Below are 21,557 nucleotides of genomic sequence, written 5' to 3' on the forward strand. Positions count from 1 at the left end.
CAATGGCTTAACACACACAGGTTCAGTATTTCCAAATGTGACATACATGGAAAAATTGATTTGCTTTTCTAATGCCTTTGTTTTGTTCTTTTTCTGATTTACTTATTACCATTGCATCAGTACTAATTGGTTAATAAAGAGCGACAGTTCTATCACATTAGTGTATAAATGTCTGTCTGCTTGAACCCTGCAGTTTCACAGTGGGTTTGACTCGGTGGGTGCATGCATAAAATATATTGAGAAAAAAAAGCTTAAATAAATTTGAAATGTCTAAATAAAGTAACTGTTTTATAATTTCCTAAACAGTTGCTCACTTCATCTTATTATTTCTACAATAAATCAATGAAATATTAAACCATTATAAGATTAATTTTATATATAAATTACTTGTAATGCTATGAGAGCACTTATTGTACTATGAACAAATATTTTTTATTGACATGGCCAATTTTATTATTAATAGGTAAGCATGATGTTTAACTATATTCATAATAATTACCTAAATAATCTAAATACACTTACCTTTCATATTGAAAGTATTACACGAGTGAGTTCACCCCAGTAAACCATTTCAAAATTCCAAAGGCACTAGTAGGACACACAGTGCCCTCTGCTGGATTATTTTCAATAATCTGTGAACATTTCCATGTGATCCATTATCAGAAGCTAGAACATACAATACTCAGAAAACAGGATGAAAGCCTGCCAAATTTGACCTAGACGGACAATCTGCACATCATCCCCTTCTCAGCTAGCTGGCCTGCTAAGCAACCTTCAGCATATGTGTAATGCAGTCCAATTGACCACAGTACATTTCAGTATTTTTCTGAGCACTAGCCATGCAAGCTCAGATGAGTGACATATTATCCAGTAACAATCTGATTATAAACATTATGAATTATTTTTAAATCTGTTGTCATATTTTTGTAATGAGATGCAGCAGCATTTACAAAATTAACTAATTTCCTCACAGTTGAATAGTTAACAGAAACATAGCAGGTCCTGCCTTTACTTCTCTTTCTTCAAGTATTTCTTTCAAAGCACTTTTAGTTCAACTCAGCAGTAAGGCCAACTTTCAAATACTCATTTGTTCGTAGGAATTCTGAAAGAAACCAGAAAAGAACATGCTAACACAAGAAAAGGCAGATAAATTCAGGATTTCTAAAGGAGCATCTGTGGCAGTATGGGACAGGAGAGACTTGCCTACAACATCAATGGAGTAATGGAAAGATAAGAAACTAGTGTCGACAAACCACTTTGAGGAAAGGAGCATTGAAGTGCTGTCTATAGACCTTTATAGCTCTAACATAGGTGATGTTTTCTATAGAACACTTTAGCCATAAGAAGTAAGTCATTAAGCTGTATATGTGTGCAGTGTGAGAAGTCAGTTGTGATTAGTACTACAATGTTCAATTAATGACATAGTTTCAAACTAATCCAGAGTCATTGAATAGAAATGGAGGAGTATTAGATAAATGAGAAGAAAAAGTTTTTAAAGCCTGTAGTTTCATTTAGAAAACTCAGTACAAATCAAATTATCCGTGTTAACTTTTGACTTGTTAGGAAAGTAGTTTCAAAAACCTTTAGAATTTTATCACCACAGCAGCAGCCCCTACCCAAGAATAATCACAGAAATATATTACAAAGCATCTAATGCTTGGACAGGCAACATACAAAAATACTCACAATACATGCCCTATTAAAGGCCTGATGCTATAGCTAGTTAAAAGTCAGAATTTCAATTTAGAAGAAAGAGCAGAAATTTCTGCAGAGGTAAGAAAATCTGAAATAATCCACAGTCTTCTTACTTATTAAAAAAAAAAAAAAAAAAAAAAAAAAAAAAAAAAAAGGAGAGAGAGAGAGAGAGAATCTCACAAACGTACACCCTGAGGATTTCCTCAGCAGTTGATCCTGAAGCCAGAAGCAGACTTTTCTTCTGAGGACTCAGAAGCTGCCTAACCTGAAAGTCCTAAACAGAGCTGGCTTTCATAGTTCTTCCATGTTTGTGACAGTCACAATTCTGCAGCAGAAGTGTGAGACCTTCAGTGTCCCCAGCTCTTACAGTACATTGCTGACAGTGACCCATTTCCACCTGCACAAATTTTCATGATTTGCAGCAGATTCCTAGGTAACTGTAATTAGCAGGAATATTTGTGTGAATAAATTGAAATGCTCTTGCAAAATTGGATCTAGATTAGTAGCACAACATAAACATTTATTTGGTAGCATGAAATAAAGACAGCTTTTCTCATAAAGCTGGAAAAAAAAACCCAACCAACCCTACGAAACTAGAAATAGAGAAAAATATCATATACGAACTTTAAAAATAATCAATCTATTTTGTCACTGACAGGTAAGTAAATACTGTATCAAAACAACAAAATAACAAAGTAACAACTAAATCTGCCAGTGCACAGGGGTGAGGGAGAAAGAAGTTAGTTATTTTGCCAACAGCCAAAAAAGACAGCAGAAGCAGATGCAGAATACTAATTCTTACATCCTAACTCTAGTTATTCTGGTCCATGCTGTCTTCATCAGGTGAAGTAACATTAATTCTTCCATGGACAATATAAATATTTTTAATATCTTTTTACTGAGCAAAAATATAATTTGAAGTGCACATTCATTTGGACTCTCATGCTCCTAGAATGTTTGAGATAGATATTTAAAATTAAGTTCTTTATATAGTTTATATGGTTATTAAATATATATATATTTAGATATACAACCATTTCTCAAGCCTAGCCAGAAAAGGAGGAGAAACAGTCCTTAGATAGAGGGCATTTTTGAGCTACACTTAATATATTCCTACCTGTACAGCCACTATATTGTTGGTATGATTTTATTGTACTGCTGTTTACTGTACAGGAAAATAAAGTACTTTTATTTCACTACTTCCATGCTAACTCATATTTTATAACTGTACAGTAAAAAAGACCCAAATTCATCTACTAATAAAACAATAGTTGAAAATGTTTGGGAGCCAGTTATGTTTTGGTTTCCAAAAAAAAAATCCATGTATTTCCACAATTGTCATGATTCCAGGGTAAGAAGTCCAGTTTTTATTACATACCCATGTTATTTAAATATTACTATTATCAACAAATGAGCCAAAATGCCATGTAATAAAATTTACATGATAAGCTTTGCTCCTGTGTCTGTATCGGCTGCAGGCATAAACTGTATTTCATTGAGATAAAATATAAAGCTACCCTTCTCAAATGCAGCACAAATGTAAATTCAGATTTCCTGCTCAGGGGTCACAAGTATTAGCTGAAAGTAATTAATTTTATTTACAAGGCTACCTATACGTAATGCTTTGCAATATTATTTACATTTGTGACCATCAGCTATCTCTAAGGCAAAAATGGTCTGCACTAATAACTGATTAAGGGCAAGGGAAAAGTAACCTGAGGTGATATGTATCACTAGTACTCTGAAAAATGCAGGGTGTACATTTTTCCTGAAAACTCCCCTCTGTGTAGGGAAAAAGAACTAGTATGCAATAGACTGATCCATCAAAAACTGTTACTCTTTTAAGTTAAATGCAGGAACAATACAAGCCATGGATTATACAACAGAAGTTTTGGTGGGTCATCAGTGACAGTCAACATACAATGGCAGTCATATTCTGTGTTTTTTCTTGGAAGTAATCTTTCAGCTACTGAGAGGGCTGTATTTCATACTCTATTTAAAAACTGGGAAGTCTTGAGATGGGAAAGATGCATTAGAACAGAATCTCCCTATAGTGCATGGTAGTCTTAGTGGTCTAATTTCCACACCAAAGCAAACTAAGAAAAACAAGTCTCCCAGAAAACTTCCCCAACCAGCACAGATTAGGAAACCTAACCTGTCTTTCAACTTCACAGAAGCTGAAACTGAACATGCCATGAATAGTTTGATCAAGTCTGAATCACAGGTCTTAAGAGAGCTTGTGACTAAAATAGCTCTACAAACTTGTGCTAATCTTGGCACAAAAAGCCTGCCTTTCTCCTACCTTTATCTGAAATCAAGTTGTTTATCACATTCCTTCCTCATACATCAGCTCCTTGTGATGAAAGCAAGTCAGTGATTAATACTTTTATTACGTTGGTTCCAGTGACTTGAAATGAATTTGCCCTCACTCTTTAAGCATGCTACCACGCCCACTATATGGAACTCCAGCAATTCTAGGAATGCAAAGGAGAAAAAAACATTATCTTAGACTATACTCCATAAATCTATAGCAGTAAAATCAACTGCATGATGGCTTCAAGCACAAAACATCTTCAGAAGACTTTTTTTATTTTCCCAAACAAAAAGCCAAACCAATTGCTTTAGAAAACCTGGAGAAGGCACTGTTCACTTCTGTCGTGCACTCTTCTCCAGGCTCTCCTACAGCTCATTACACAAAGTAGGTTGTAGAAGACAGAAATGGAAAGGAGTCCAAAATCTTTTCAATTTTGCTTTCTATAAAGTGACAAAACAAGAGGTTTTATCTGTATCTTGCTCACATAGCTGTAATCTACTATCTTATGTTTATCACAGCATCATAGATTTTATCTAAATTTAGGGACTGAACTCTCTAAGCAACTTTTTCCCACTGTAAACACAGAACATACTGGATAAAGGGCGTGAAGATCTGAACTCGCCCAGACACTGACTGACAGCAAATTATACTCAACAATTAACAATATCCTCTGTACTAATTAGTGCTTGTCTCGGCATGAGTGGTAGTTGCAATTTCTTTGCCTTTGGCATGATGGGAGTAAGACAGGCTGTACAAAATAGCACTGACTTAAAAATGATTCAACACTGGATGTTTTTAAAAGCTACTGATTACCAACCGAGACATGTTAACTGACTAGACACTCACAACCTGCCTTAACTGCAGTTAAGAGTTGTTTCTTTGAACTCCCTTCATAGCGTTTTACAGAAAGCCTACATGGGGACACCTCAGATTGAGCTCTTTTCTACCAGGAAGCAATCCATACTTAAAAGGTATGCTGACATAAGTAGGTTGGTTCATGGGCTTTCTTCCTACAAACACATGTAAAACTATACTAGCAGGAAGTCCTTCTTCTTCAGACTGTAAAGTGTAAATGGTCTCCTCACTAAGGTGTGTCGGTACCTCTACTGGGCAGTGAATTAATGGGGCTTTGAATTAATGTAGCTGCTCTATGCTAGAATTATACCGACCTGCATGGTTACACAGAACAGGCATTCTGGCTCATATTAGCAGATACTGCAATATTACTTGTAGTTAAAACAAACAAACAAACTCCAAGGTCTCTGGGTGCCAAACATACTTCACAGGTGTATCCAGAGCGTAAGAGTTCAAACTTCTGGCAAGGTTTAAACGTATTTTAGATAATCAACAGACAAATCATGTGACGGGGCGACTTCGCGTTAAGCTCGCAAGACGCGGGGGCAGCCGGCGCCGAGGCCCTGAGGGGAAGGAGGAGGAGAAGGAGGAGGAGGAGGAGGAGGCGGCGGCCGCCGCCGCCGCCGCCGCCGCCGCCAGGGCCCGCGCTGCCACGCCAGGACCGGCTCCTTCGGCGCAAAGGTCACCCGGCCACGGCCCGCACCTGCGAGGCCCCAGAGAAAGGGGAAGAAATGGGGGAAAAGGCGGAGCGGAGGAAGAGTCACTTCCTCGCGCGGACGCCTCCTCACCCTCGCGCCTCCGCCATTTCCGGGCCCGCCGAGCCGGGCCGGGCCGGGCCGGGCCGGGCCGGGCGCAGGTGCGCGGCCCCGCGGCCACTGCGCATGCTCGCGAGCAGCAGGTGCGCGGCCTCGCCCCCGCGCCCCGCCCTGCGGCGCAGGCGCGAGCGCGAGCGCGGGCGCCGCGCGCCCGCCGCGGCCCCGCCCCCCGCCCGGCCGCGGGCTCGGCGCGCTCGGCGCGCGGCAGGTGCCCGGCGGCGCCGCGGCCCCGCCCCCTCCGCTCCGCTCCGCTCCGCTCGCCTCCTCCCCGCGCGGTGAGGGAGGGCGGCGGCAGGGGCCGGCGGGGCGGCCGCGGGCGTCGGGCTGGCGTCGGGCTCGCGCCTCTCGCCCTTCTGCCTCGCTGCGCTGCCCTCAGCGCGCTGCGGCGGGAGAGGGGCGAGCCGGGGCGGCGGCACTGCGGCGGCGGCATGAACCGGCCTCACCGCAGCGCCGCGGGCAGCCGCGGCCTCGGCACCATGGAGGTGAAGAGCAAGGTGGGTCCGGCGGGGGGCGGGGAGGGCTCGGCCGGGCCGGGCCGCGCCGCGCCGGGCCGGGCCGCGCCGCTGTGGAGCCGGCCGGCGGGGCAGGGAGAGCTGCTGACTCACCTGCCGGCGGGGCGAGGGGCCGGCGGCCGCCGGGCACGGCCGCGGCGCCGCTCGAGCGCTCCGGGCGGCAGCGACCCCCCCCGGGCCCGGGCCCGGCCGCCCCGGCCGCTGCCGCCAGCTACCGCGGGGGCGGTTACGCGGTGGTACCGCTTACCGCGTGCCTGTCCGTGGGGTAAAAACAAGGATTTTTAAGTGTGGTTATTAGTATTATTTTTTAACAGACTTTGGCCCCTTACCTTTTAGTCGGCGCAGGAACTGTGTGGGGAAGTAGATGCTTTGGGAAAGTTGAGGGAGACCAGAAGAGATGTTTTAGCGTCATGATTCATGGATTCCAAAACCTGATCTTGGTCTAAATTAGGAAAGCAGGGTTTTCTGTTAACTCAGTAACTGTGTGTTTACCTTCCACTTTTTAAAGTGGGCTAGAGCTTGTTGTTACCTAGCTTGCGTTACTTGGTAAAGATAAGGCACGGCTAACTTACCTTGAACCAAGCTTGCTTTCCTTTGAAAACTTTCTAAGAGCTTTATAATGGCAATTTGTTTTAATGAGCGGATATATTATAGCTCCTACCAAAAGTTCTTTGTTGGCAAAGTTGTGCACAATTCCGTGAGCCATCTTCTGTTAATGTATTCGCATCCCTTTTTTTCCTACTGTTGCTTAATGCAGATTAGGCATAGTTTTGCTAGAAACACTTTGAAGTTTTGAAAGGAATTAAGTTATGTTTTGGTTTATATTTCTGATGTTTTGTTGACTTGTCGTTCAGCTGTTAAAAGGTGTTGGATCTGCGATATTATTTGGTGTGTCAAGTCATTAGTTAAATGAACGTATGTAACTTGGGTTAAAAACACTTTCTCTTTGTCTAGGCAAATTGTAAGTGCATTTATTCAGAAATGTGTTTTTCTCCATTGGGATAGAACGGATCTTTTGTTCAGATATTCTCACTGCTCCACAGACTGTTTGTCTTCTGTGTTTTCTTTTTCTCCTAATCAAGTGTTAGAGCTGCAGTATGTGTGTAGCAGCCAGGACTTAAGTTGCTGTGTGGGATTTGTCGCTGCTATTAAGGATAACGTGATATACTGCCGAAATTTTTCCTGGTTGCATAGGTGATAGTGATTTTAGAAAAAAAAATCGTTGATTTAACCTTCAAGTGGACAAAATCAAAAAGCACCAGAGTACTTGGTCGCCATGATTCCAAATGCTAGTGAAGCATAGCTGTTACTATGACTGGTGAAGTCTTTCATTTACACGCTTCTAAGACTGAGAACAGCCAGAACAATATGCTCATGAACAAAGTACTTATGTCTCAGCCCAAAACGCTAAGCTTTCTGATTCCCCCATCATGTATTTTGCATAAGAATGGGATGAATTTATTTAGTAATAGCTGTGAGATGTGTTCTTTGTTATTTGTGCAGGAAAATGTAAAAGTTCTAATGAAAAGGGACGCACATCACAAAATGACTTTCAAGACATTCCTAGAATTACTTGCCGCTAATGGATTATTTAAAAGCCCGTTGATATAATATAGCATAGGCGTCACCTTCCTTTTAAGAGAATTAAAAGAATTCTGGAAGCAAGAAGAAAGGAGTGTGTGGGAGGTGAAGGGGACCATTACTGTGGAGTGGTCTGACTGCAAGGCTTATCAGCAATCCACAGCTCTTTATTTAGATATTCCAAATCAATAGTCATGCCCCACCTGCCAAAGCTATGCCAGTACAGCCCAACTGCATTTGCAGTTATATGAGCAAAATCCTTGTTAGCTTTATTGGATTTAGGTAACTGGTTTGAACTTGCCTTGGGGAAGTCCCCATGGTATACTTATTCCATTTAACCATTTCTCTAATGTTAGTCAAGTTTTATACCCCAAACTAGAGGGTTTTTTTTTGTGATGATATGGAAGTCCCAAAATAAACTTTTTTCCTCTCCTCTCTATTCTGTTTTGCAGAATGAAATCTAATATGTTGATAAAAGAGACTAGGTATGGTTACTGTAGTTCATGTTCTATTATTGCTGCTGCAGGCTACAAATAGTATAGTGGTAGTATGATGAGACATCCTTGTCTTCTGTAAGAAAACTTATCTTAATATATTTTGTAAGTCTTTCTTAAATAAGTATCTCTAGTAATTTCTTAGTTTGTTGACATACCTTGTACTGCATTTTCTCAGATGAGCTGTCAGTGAAACATCCTGTATTTGCAAAGAGCTCAAAGGACAAGTAGCCTTCTCTCAATTTAGTCTCTCCCAATCTATCCTGTCATATAAACTCCTTCTGAGCTGTTAACTTTTGCTGGCGTAGGCCATTTAATGGAATGGAGTGTAACAATTTATATTAAATGAAAATATTTCAGGGAGTTAGAATAAACTGACCATGACATTGCATGGTTTTACTTTGTCTTTTTTATCTGCTTTGTCATGGTATTGAGCATATTACAAAACCATATTACGAATTAAAGCCAGATTATTAGTCTCTTGGTGCTTGCACCAAATGTTTATAGAACTGTTGTTATGCGTTTAAAAAAATGCATATTAATTAAAAATCTGGTTCTTTGTATGCCTACTGTAGTAGCATAGCAGTTGCTTCGAACAGATTTTTTTTTTTAGCACCTATTACTTGATTATGGTTAAACTGTGTAGTCTTTCAAACCAAAAAAAAAAAAAAATGAAGTAGCTGCAATGACTGGAAAACTTCTGTGGTATTCAAACTTCAGATGTCTGAAGAAAGACTTAAGAGATATAGGATAAATTCTTACACTGATGTCATAGTGCTGCTTTTGAGGTGAAAGGAGTTCCTCCTGCAAATTTTTATTTACTTTGTTACAAGCAGGAATGAATCCTCCCTTCTTCCTTATTGTTAGTTAATGTTACTGTAATTCGAGTATCTATTGATGAGAAATGTTTACAGAGAATTCTTTTATTTAAAAGTTTTGGTGGAAGGTGGAGTGAAGAGCTGCAAAAGATTTAGGTTGTTTTGTTGTGCTGTATTTGAGTTATTGTGGTGCTAATGTGCTCATAATAGGATCTCCTTATTTTCATTCCTTTGTATGTCAGCATTCTAAACCTTTTATTCTCCAAAAGATTGTAATCAAACAGGAGGAGCTTGGTTTGGAGGCCTGGTAATGTGCTCTTTCACATCTACAGTGTAATATATACCCAAGTATCTGATACTGAGGCTCAAGCTGTCAGTCCAGGTATTTTGTTCCATGTGCTACTGTGTTCTGGTCAAAATTAACTTACTGAAGAAATCATTTAAAGTCTTTATGTTCATTGTGGATCAACAATAGAATTCACAAAAATACCCCAACTAACGTTTTAGTTTTTATCTTTGTAACTGAGGACCTTATTACCATTTTAACTTGTGTACGTGATAGTCTTCTTGTAGCCTGGCTGCTGCTGTATTTCTTTGTTCTTTTCAGTGTGCTTGCTGGTGTGTAGTGTGCCTGATGTGCGGTTCCTGGAGTTCTGGAGTTATTTGTATCTGAGATTCTGTCTGCAGGTCCTGCCTGCATTGGGCAGAATGCTATAATTTTGTTGATTATACCTACGAAAATTAGAACTTGTCTGGTTTGCATCAATTTACAATATTATATCATACATCTACATTATTTGCATCAAGTTTGATGAAGTTGAATGACTGTACTGACTAAATGCGTGTTCTACCTATGAAAAATCATCACTGGCACTATACTCTCGGACACTTTTGAACCTTGAACGGTTGTTGATTTTAGCCTGTGTTTTTCCCTTTGGATAGTAGAAGTGACATAAGGCTTGGGCAGGTGTAATTTAAATGTCTGTCTCCAGCTCGCTAAAGCTTTGTTGGATTTAGTTTGTACTGAAAGCCAGCCATCGTTCTTGGTGTTCTTCGGGTCAAAATGGCTTTTTGTTCCTGGCCTGAACAATTAGGGATTTCCAAATACTAAAGAGTTAGGCATATATGTGTGTGCGTGTATATATATGTGTGTGTGTGTGTATATATGTATATTACATGACTTTCTAAAGTGCTCTGGAATTTCTTTGAAAAAGTTCCAGGTAGACAGATACCCTACAAGTTATGCATGTTTGTCTTTGAGCAACCAGCATCAGTGTTGGATATGAGTTGTCTTATACCCGGAGCATGACTGCTGCATCATAAGCATGTGAGAACCTACAATAACTTATACTAGAGTGAGTTACCGTAACACTAAACTCCCATATGAGCAAATGTTTTGACTTAAATAGAGCAGTAAAAACAAAACTTACAAACATTCTTACATTACAGTACACTTTTATGAAGACCAAATTTAGTGTAATAATTTTGAAAAATAAACAGTTTGGAGTGGTCTTTTATGTCTTTTCCAGAATATAGTTATAGTTCTTAGTGTACTTGCAATTCCATAATATTTCTGGTGTTGCATTCAAATCATCCTATTTTTTGAGTGTATATTAGATTTTTCCTATTAATAAAGAAAGATTATTTTGTTGTTGTTGTAGTTCGGAGCAGAATTTCGACGATTTTCTCTGGAAAGATCCAAACCTGGAAAGTTTGAGGAGTTCTATGGATTATTGCAGCATGTGCACAAGATACCAAATGTTGATGTTCTAGTGGGATATACAGACATTCATGGAGACCTGTTGCCTATCAATAACGATGACAATTATCATAAAGCCGTTTCCACAGCCAATCCTCTACTCAGGATTTTCATTCAAAGAAAAGGTAAGTGCACTTGCATTATGTGAACCTTTTGTTTACACAGCTATGCCTTGTTGCAGTAAACCGTGTGACTTTGGAGGAAAAGCAACCTTCAGTCCTAGTTAACTATGTAGAATTCCACAGTAATTATGGATAATGAAATGTATTCATAATTCTTCTTGTGGCAGCTTCCTCAAGCAGCCTGTTTGTGCTGTGTACTTTCTGCTTGTGTTCTTAGTTCAATTGGATGAAATCAAATTATAAATCTTTAGTAATACCTCCTTCTGGTTTTATGTTAATAAATGAAAATTAAGTTTGAAGTTTAGATGTTTTTCTGTATGTTGGGTGTATATTTCATTTAAAATTCACATCCTGTTTGGAGAAGAGAGGACATGATTAGATGGAGAAGAATCTGGAAAATTTTATTATGTAGGATATTAAATATAAGCATAAATTAAAGACCAACTGTGGTCTAATTTCTTCTTTTGGTTTTCTTTTTCCTTGCGTACAAGCATACACACATGTACGTGTGTGTATTTATATGTACATGCACGCACATGCCTATCATAAGATGCCTGCTAACTGTTTGAATAACAGATTGCTTGTTGCTTGGTGCACATCTTCATAAAACAGCTGTTTCTGTTTGCTAGTAGTAGACAAACTTGTTTTCTTTAGAAAATACTTAAGTGGCAATAGGCTTTATTGACTTCGCCGCACCAAAAAGTGGACAAGCTCCACAATGATCTTGCACAAAGACAGTATTTACAAATAATTAGTATGGCTGTTGGTCAGCTGCTGTGTTACTGGCAAAATGTATATGCTCTGTTTTTGTTGGGGATAATATAGTAAGGCCTTCATAATTTCAGTCCTGAATTGTCAGGGGGATGAACTATTTGCTTTAATAGAATCTACAAGCGGAAAAAGCCATTTAATCTCATTCAGTAGCCATATGATGAGAACAGATAAGCCCTTTGTCAGACTGGGATTATTAAGGTTACATTTTAACACCATATGTTTTTAATTTGTTACTGATTTTTTACATATATGACCCAATTATCAATTATACCAATTTTCTAATCTTTTAAAGGATAATCTGTTATTTCCTATGACTCTATTGGCACAAGGCATTGAGAATAGAATTGATGTAACGCACAAAACTGAGATTAATTTACTTTTGTGATTAGCAAGCTACTAACTGATTAGTAGGAAAAGCTTTGTAGAAAGTAAAGTTGTTTCATTGTTTTCCCTCTGATAGTATGGATTCTTCTAGCTATAGTTTTAGAGAAAAAAGAACCCAAACATGCATCTCAGTTTGACATCTAGCACTGTACTTCATACTGAATTAGTTGACCGCTTTCAAAAATTTTTTGAGACTCATTTTGACCTTCATTATAAATCTGAGGCTCTATTGATTAAATTGAGGCTTTGGTTCTATTAGCATCCTTGCCACACAAAACAGTTTTGTTTTATGGAAAATAAAGAAATATTTTTTTTCTTGCTGATGATAATTTGACTATAATAACTGAGGCTGAATTGTACAAGTTCGAGATGTCAAATTTGTGCACCACCTCACTGTATAGATAGTTTTTATTCTGACAGCACAACTTTTTATTGTCTGTACCTCTACACAACTGAAGAAATTTGTGAACAAATACCTGTTATTGATACTGCTACAATCATCCTTGCCATTTTGGAACTCTAATGTAACCCCAAGTTACACTTCCTCTTGTAAAGCTTTTTGTGGCTTTATATACTCTGTTAAATCACTTGAATCTTCTGTGTTTTTTTCTAATCAAAGTCTGCCTTTTTGCATTTCCATCAAGAATATTTGGGAATTTAAGATCTTTGGGCAAAAAGCCAGTAAAGAAGGTAGTGCTATCTAGAAGCTACATGCAATTTGTGAAAAGTCAACATAAGATAAGAGCAGGCTATAATAAAATCGAGGGTAAATAGTATCAAATCCTTAGTATTTTGCATTCAGGGAACACTTTAAGATGTTGTAATAGGAGCAATAGAAGTAATTTTTACAGTGTCACTAATATGTGCTAACTGTGGTAAGGTAAGATAGTCTGTAACTTTAAGAGATTTTTGACATGCCAGAGTAAGTGCTTTTTTTTTTTTTTTTTTTTTTCCTTAACTTTTGACTGCTAATTTGAAATGAGGAAATTCTTAGGATAAGTGTTTATGCATATTGGTAAATGTGGCAAGAAAGCCAGAGCTACTTTAAGGGATGAATTTCATAGCATTAGACTTTCCTATTCTTGTTATTTTTAAATTCCTTTAAAATATTTCTGACCATTCCAGTGCAAGATGTTCAATATCACTCTAGGGAAATGTACAAGTTAAGGATGGCTATCAGCTTGCAGAAAATAGTTGCTTATTGGAATTTCATTCTGCAGTTTAACAGATTAACAGGTACTGTTGACATCTGGAATTTAAAGGTTAAACTGATGTATCTGATTAAATCCAGATGTATGGGAGTCGCTCTGTCTGTGAGAAAAACCTTACTGAAGGATAAAATGTGAAAAAACTATGAAGTCCCCATGGGCTCTGGAGGCCAGCTGGATATGGGGGATTTTGCTTTGTAAATACAAGAATAATGGGGACAATAACTAAACAGAAGATATAGTTCACTTTACTTTCCTTAAATTCTCAGGATATTAAATTACAACATACAGCTTTTGCAAGTTTTACATATACATGATCATATATATTACAAAGTGGAGAGATACTTTGGAATTAATTAATTCCTGCCTGTTAAAGTAGACTTTGCCACTGTTGTTAAGTCTTGTGGAGTGTTAACTTCATTTTGGTAAAAAAAAATACAGTTGACCTTTTAAATAGCTCTCTCTGGGGAATATCCTAAGAGTTTCAGTCCTTCTAAAAACCTGGATCAGATTCCTAAAACTATATCTCATTACAACTTGTGGCTAAATAGACATGATTAGTTGGAGCATTTTAAAAAAATGCTCAGTTAGGTATATAATCCAATGTAGTAAATGAGATTCTGGGGTTTTGAAAATGTAATCCATGAAAGGTAACTTCATTGCTTTGCAAGTGGATCAGAAAAGCACTGAACCATATTTTGAACCATATTAAGCTGAAACCAGATTTGGCTATTTCTGGACTTTTGCTTTAAATTGCATATAATAAGCACTTACAGATTGATGTCATCATGAGTCCGAACCTGCTAAAAAATAAAGTTACTCTATATAGACATTTTCCTTAACATACCTGTAGTTAACACCTTGTCCTTTGGCTTCAAGCCAAAATATTTTTCACTGTAGCTTTAAACTGATTAGCTGGGTGCCAGAACAAAGATGCCTTTGTACTGAAGAATATTGCCTTAGAAAATTTGTTTAGCAGTGGAGGAGAGGTTAAATGGTCATGCTGTTTGACGGAGATAGAGAGATGAGTCCGTTGTCAATTTTCTGATATTTTTTACCTTAAATTATGTTACTTTATCTTAGTTTCTGCTAGTGTTAATTTATTAAGCTAAGACTTGCTACAATACAAAACCTCTCATACTTTATAGTATTTTTCTAAAATGTTTTGACATATATGGTTTGCAGTTTTGGAATACTGTTTTTCTGCAACAGTGTGTTACTTAATTTGTGAAGAGTAAGTTTCTAAAAGCAAAAGCACCAGATCGGTGTTGAGATTTGTGGTGGTATATTTGTCTTATGAAAGAAGTTTTGGAAGTTCCTCTCTAATAATAAACATTTTCTATGTCTTTGTTTTTGTATACAAGAACGCTTTTGAATATCTGTTAGCTCAGGTATGGATCCATTCGCATAATATTTCTTTCAAAGCTAGCCCTTTTGCAAATAGTCTTCATGTTTTTTCTACCAACTGTGAGAAATTTAATTGATACAGAGAAGTATCAACTTCGACTATCAACTAATAGTTGTAGAAAGCCAGGTGGGGTTGATTGTGATTTTTGTGTAGGTCAGAGTTCTCCTGGACATGGAAGGAAGCTGTGAAAAGCCACTTGAATTTTTCTAGACTGCATGATTGAGTAAAAAGCACAAACTTATCTGCAGCACACAATAAATCTACTTCTGGGACACACTAAATATACAGGACATACACAGCGTATCTAGCACATGCCAAAATTACAGTTTATGCACAGAAGGCTTGAGTAATTGGGGGGAGAGGAATCATGATACATGGCTCACAGTAAAGCTTGAAGCTTTACAGCCCACAGTGGAAAGCTGGGAACTTTTCAGATATGATACGTGTTTGATACAAAAGAATGTGTAAAATACCATGTTCTTTGAATCTTTGACAAGAGTGTGAACTTGTTCACTCTGAATTAAAAACCAAAACTGTCCCTCCTCACCCTTCTCTCCTCCCCTCCAAAAAAAAAACCCTTGAAACCCTTTAATGTTGAAATACTTGGTTTAGAAGAATAGTTGTAAGGAAACAGTTATTGGCATAGGTTTTGTACAACTTTACTATGTTTTCCTGTGCACTGTTTATGCTAGTTAACTGACACGGTAAAACATCATTAACCGCTTAAGTGCTTCAATCATAACAATGTATGATAGCACATATATCCTAGAGTTGTTTTTGTCAAGAATTCACACTTTTGCACAAATAGAAGAATGTTGTACATGTACAATTATTCTGATCTTTTTGAGATGAGCTTACTCTGTAAAAAAAAAAAAAAAAATAGAATACAGTCTAAGGTCAAAACAATATGGAATTCATCAATCTAAGTATACCTGACTTATTTACTCTCCAGAACATTTCTGAGCAGAGTACTTCTAGAGCAAAGTGGTGTTAAGTTTGTATAAATCTGTATCACTGCCACAAACAAAAAAGAAGCTACACTCCTGAAATTAGACAAAATGACTCATCCATGAAACATCTCTGTGGTCTTTGGAATATTTTTCATTAGTTCTGTTGAGTTTACCATCGATTGTGCAACATTAAAAGCAGTATCAGAAATCTACGTTACTTAACTGGGCATGCACTGCACAAATTTTTTTTTTACTTAGCTTTAGAGATCACTAAGATCCATGCAAAATGCTGATGGAGAAGGAGGAAGTCCACGACCTAAAAAAATAACCTTTGCACTCATTAAAGTTCTTAATGAGTTCTAATATTGAAGATGCTGTTGTCTATTTAATCACTACCTATACTATACCTATCACTGTGCTGCTGTCCTTGTGTGTTACTTTGTATTTAATGGCAGAGATGTGTTTAGAGCAAGACCTTTTTATTTCATTTTATTTCATAAGTGTTCTTTCTAAGTTCTCACGTAAACAGTTGTAGTTCCAAATTAGATTGCAACTCTTCAAATTTCAGAAATCTTCCCAATCTAGTGACCAGATCTCTAACTGGAAACTGATTTGAGTCCTCAGTGCCTGAAGGCAAAACTTCTACTTATGTTTCTGTGAACTTACATTTGAAGCAAGTGCTAAAAAAAATTGTTCTATGTTGTCTGAAAAGTCAAGACATGCTTTTCAGATAAGAAGCACAAGATATTTGATGACTGATCTTCAAGCAGTTAGATGTCCCAAAATGTGTTCTACATAGAAAATCATAAGTTTGCATTTCTGCTGGTGTTTTATACTTCAGATACATGCTTTGTTTTGGGAAATTGGATTTTGTTTTTAATCAAGCCACTTTCCTAACACAACACTGACTTAACTCAGCACTTCTTTAGGCATTTGAAGAACATAGAACCTATTTAAAGCCTTCTTGATCAGATCTAATCTTATTTTAATATAGCCTTATAAGTAGAAATAAAAGTAGAATTTAAGTTTCTTCTGGTGAAGAACAGCTGTAATTCGATGCTTTTATGGAACAGAAGCTTTCTCGAACTCCTAACTTAATGTGCTCAAGTGTAGCTAGTGTAGATTGTTTGATTCTACCCTCTTTTTACTGCTCCTTGATTTAACTTTATTCTTATATTTGATCCTTTTCCTAAGAAAGCAAGGAAGCAGATTTCAGAGAGGATGTCTGAGTGGGTGAAGAGGAATAGTCCCTAGGGTGCTGTCAACATACTTTTGCACATGAAATAAGAGCACTATAGCGTATCTATTCTAAGTAGTAGTATGTAGGGGACAACCTGTGTTAGTGTTCTAACACTTGTTCTCGTAGCAATTCATGCAGAATTGTCACTCTGGATGAAAAGATGACCGTATTTAAGAAAATGCAGTGGTAGGAAGTGTTCTGTAGGGTGGGTATTCCAGAGAATCATCCATGTTCTCTCCAGTTTAGGAGTTCTGAAGTAATTGAGATGAAGTTATAGAAGTGACTTCTGAATACTAAGTGTACACTTAGCTGTCTTCTGAATGTTTTCCTGTTTATATTCATTAAAAAGTGGCTGTTAAGCAGCTTTATCTGTAAGTCTTGTTTAATACAAAACTATGCAGTGTTGTTTATAGCAACTTCTTGTGTTTTTCAGTGGCCCAAGATAAATTTGGTATTTTCTTCTCTGTTGGTCTCTTTTGTTAAGTCCAAGACTGTCTTAGTAACCAACCATTTTATTTTCAAAAGTTTTCTCCTGTTTTTAACAACATTAGTATTGGCTGGGAGGGGGTATTATTACAAATTGGAATAGTGTTAGACTGTTGCTTTGGAATTGCTTTCTTTGTTCTATGCTACTTAAAGCATCTGAAGTAAATCTTCAGATATAGCCAGTACATGTCCATATAATCTCATAGTGCAGAAAACGCATTTCATTTACCAGCTTTCACAATATATTTTTTGTCAATGACTAAATTTTCTTTAAATTTCACACTGTGATAGCATTTCCATAAGTATTCTTGTCTAGCAGAATTTTTACATTTTCTTGGCTGTACTAATGGCAGTTGAATGTGCTAATACAAAGAAATTCCAATCTCCATGAGTCCCAGGGTTAGTAGAAACTAGTTTTGCTTGATTCTAATCCATTTTATAAAACGTCTACGTAACACTGCAGAAATGCTATTGTAAATTTGAGAGACTTCAGTCAGATCTGCGTATGTTTCAGTTTATTGTCACAAAATAAAACCAACTCCATGGAGAATTATGGTATATTAAGTGTAAAAATGGAAGTTTTATTTGATAAACAAGCGTTTCAGATATCAGAATCACTTCTACAATCAGAACTAAAGTATTCTGCATAATACTTTTCCATTAAAAATATTTGTATGATTTATACTCATATATAAGCTGCTTTAAAAAATCTAAACCATTTGCACACTTCTGGATCAAATTGTGCCAAAATGTATGAATAACTTAGCCTGAAGTACTTCTGTGCAAGGTCTCTTTGTTTCTGCTCCACAGCCATTTTACCTACATTGCATGGGGGTAGGGAAGAGTGTAGAATGGAATAAGCTTTCTGGAGTTTGAATCCAGGTCACTTGGCTAGCATCCAGGAACTAGGCAATAATAGGCACACTGCCTGCTTTCCCTTTTTTCTTTCTATTCTGATGATCTGAAACCTGAGGAGAGACAACAAGCAGAATATTCATAATGAAAAAGGTTTCTATAATACCTACTCCTTCCATTCTAACCTTTCTTTCAAGCAGCTAGAATATTTTTTTTTCTCTACTACTGCTACTTTTTTTTTTTTTTTTTTAACACATACTGTTTTCTTTGGTAATAGGAAACAGAAACCATTACAAACTTGTGTGACTCCCGTAATGTTAAAGCTAGTTTCATGTACAGAGAGACATTTCTACTGTAGCGATCTGAGAACTTTCTAGGTCAAGTGTTTCATTCTGATGATCTAAAACACTTCATATATGCTCTTTATGCATTGCTATCATGATCTAATCATCAATGTGCTATGTCTTACAGAAGATGCGGACTACAGTGCCTTTGGTACAGATACTATGACAAGGAAGAAAAATGTCTTAGCAAACGTATTGCGTCCAGATAATCACAGGAAGAAACCACACATTGTCATTAGCATGCCTCAAGACTTCAGACCAGTATCTTCTATTATAGATGTAGATATTCTTCCGGAAACCCATCGTAGAGTACGGCTTTACAAATACGGAACTGACAAACCCTTGGGATTCTACATACGAGATGGCTCCAGTGTCAGAGTAACGCCACATGGACTAGAGAAAGTTCCAGGAATTTTCATATCCAGACTTGTCCCTGGAGGTCTGGCTCAAAGTACAGGCTTACTAGCTGTTAATGATGAAGTACTGGAGGTAAATGGAATAGAAGTTTCAGGAAAGAGCCTTGATCAGGTTACAGACATGATGATTGCAAACAGCCGTAACCTGATCATTACAGTAAGACCAGCAAACCAGAGAAACAATGTTGTCAGGAACAGTCGGACTTCTGGCAGCTCTGGTCAGTCTACTGAATCTAGCCTTCCAAGTAGCACACCAAATATTTTAACAAATTTCTTGCAAGGAGAAGAGGAGAGCGATGAAGAAGACATTATTATTGAAGACAGTGGTGAACCACAGCAGATTCCAAAAGCTGTCTGTACCAGTGAAAGTCTGGAATCATTGACACAAATTGAACTTCATGAGTCGACACAGAACGGTTTCCTTCCTTCCAGTGAGATAAGCTTGAATCATTCAGCAGGCAGCATTAGTATGGAATATGAAGAACACAATCCAGATCATAAATCATTAGAAGAAGATGGAACTATAATAACACTATGAAATTACGTTGGTATACTTTGTATTAACTGAGAATGCCACACATGTTTTAATTTGGCTTAATATGTAGTATATCTTATACCTCTTAATCTACTGAGCACTGCAATTAGACTTAAAGGAAAAAACGATACAAGAAGTTGGAAATTATATAAGCTGACTAACTTCAGCTAATTCTGCACTTCAATGTAAATACATCACGAAGATGAAAGATAAGTGATAACTACCTGGAACTGGATGAGGAAAATTTTTAATTTAAAATGAAGGATAGCTAGGAGATAGCTATGAGCTTTCTCTTATAGGTACTTGATTTGTCTATGTGTAATGCTACTGATTCTATAGAAGTAAATTTCCATTATTGTGTGAGGTCGATTTTTTTTTTCCTAATGTGCTGTGGTCTCATTCAACTGAAGTGCTGCTTTAGCCACCTCATTCCTGTTCTAGCCTGCTGTCTTTGTTGTACTGGTAGCACTTTGTGACTCTGTGTATCAGGAAGCAGAAAAAAAGGAGGTGGGGTAGGAAGAGATATTCTTGATAACTTAATTCTCTGACTAATTTACTGAGTAACATGTAGAATAGTGGTTTCCAACTAGACAACAGTCGGGTTGGAGGTGGGGGGCTGCTGAAGCTGACTGCCCACTTGGAAGTGAACATGGAACAACAGGCTCAGTCATGCACCTCTACTGTTTTTAAATCTGCCTTGCATGGCCAGGAAAACTCACTTCAAATGACACTGATTTGTAAATTCAAATGTTAAAGTCTTAATATTTCTGTGTCTTGAAGACCTGTTCTCATTTTAGTTTGCAGTATTTAAGGATATCATTCCACTTAATTACTAATGGCAGTAAACTTTAAAGAAATCATATGTAAACTTAATACTATGAAAATAACATACCTATTGCATATTCCATGTGAAAATCATACTCCTAGTAGAAGCTGTAAAGATTTCTGCTAGCAAAGTTTGTTGCAGGAAGTCAAAATTATGTGAAAAATTACTGTTCTCAAACCCAAACAGGTTAGAGCAGCTTGAATTGACTGAAATCCATGGATTTTTAAAAAAGTTTGAAATTGGGTTGTGGCTTTGATTAAAACTTGCTTGAGCCTGGGTGCTATTAAAATTCATTATAATGACCTAAATTGTACATGCTGACCTTTCTGTGCACCACTGGCTAGGTAATTTGAATATTGCAAAGTTACTGTATGCAGAACAAAATACTGGTGACAAAAGTCCTGATACTAAAATGCGTAAGCATGTGTGTATAACTAGTTGCAGACTTGCTAGAACTGCAGGGAGAGGCTTTTAGCATTCTTTTTCCCTTCTCCCTTTTAGTCCTGTCTCACCACTGTGGGATAAGTTGTGGCAGGGAAATGGAAGATGGAAGCTAAAGAGACTGGGGAGAGCGATGGATGAAATTTCTCATCAGGGATCTGGCAGCTGAAGTCAACCTCTAAAAAGCAGGGATGATGTGACCAGTTCTATACTGGGTTTACCAGAGCCAGCAGTCTGGGTTCTTTGAAGTGTGTCCTGCCCTGTGGGGGTGGCACGATCAAACGGGAAAGGAGACTAACTATCTTTTTTCCCCCCAGTCTGTCTTGGGAAAACATCTACCTCTGGTAACTTTACTAGCATGAGACTAACTGTAAGTTTAACGTCAAGCATCTGTAAAAGTCCTTATAGCATATCAGAGGCTAAAAATCTATTTGCTGAAAATTTTCTTAATGATGTAAACAAAATTACTTTCAGTTATTAGAGTTTAATTTTGATAAATGCAGATTTAAGTTCTTTGTACTTTACGAATAGTGGTATTTCCATGCCTTCATTAACATTGGATTTCGTTTTATAGATGTCAAGAAAGGCTATCTTCTGTCAGATTAATGCTCTTTTTGATTTATGGAGAATTGGCATAATGGAACTCTGTGCAAATATAGATTAGAGTTCTGCTTTGTCTATTTTGTTTGTCATTTTGTCAGAGTATGCATATGAGAGGCCTGGAT

At 37.7% G+C, this 21,557-nt stretch overlaps 1 protein-coding gene across 1 annotated transcript; it reads left to right on the forward strand.

Annotated features, from left to right (window-relative positions):
- The first annotated feature begins 6,107 nt into the window (after positions 1-6,107).
- Positions 6,108-21,264, forward strand: PARD6B (par-6 family cell polarity regulator beta). Its single transcript, XM_062589228.1, has 3 exons — positions 6,108-6,173; positions 10,746-10,968; positions 18,742-21,264. Exons 1-3 carry the CDS (start codon positions 6,108-6,110, stop codon positions 19,566-19,568), a joined length of 1,116 nt encoding a protein of 371 aa, XP_062445212.1. The 3' UTR covers positions 19,569-21,264.
- Positions 21,265-21,557: the final 293 nt, after the last annotated feature.

Source organism: Rhea pennata, chromosome 16 (genome assembly GCF_028389875.1).
Source record: "Rhea pennata isolate bPtePen1 chromosome 16, bPtePen1.pri, whole genome shotgun sequence".
NCBI lineage: Eukaryota > Metazoa > Chordata > Aves > Rheiformes > Rheidae > Rhea > Rhea pennata.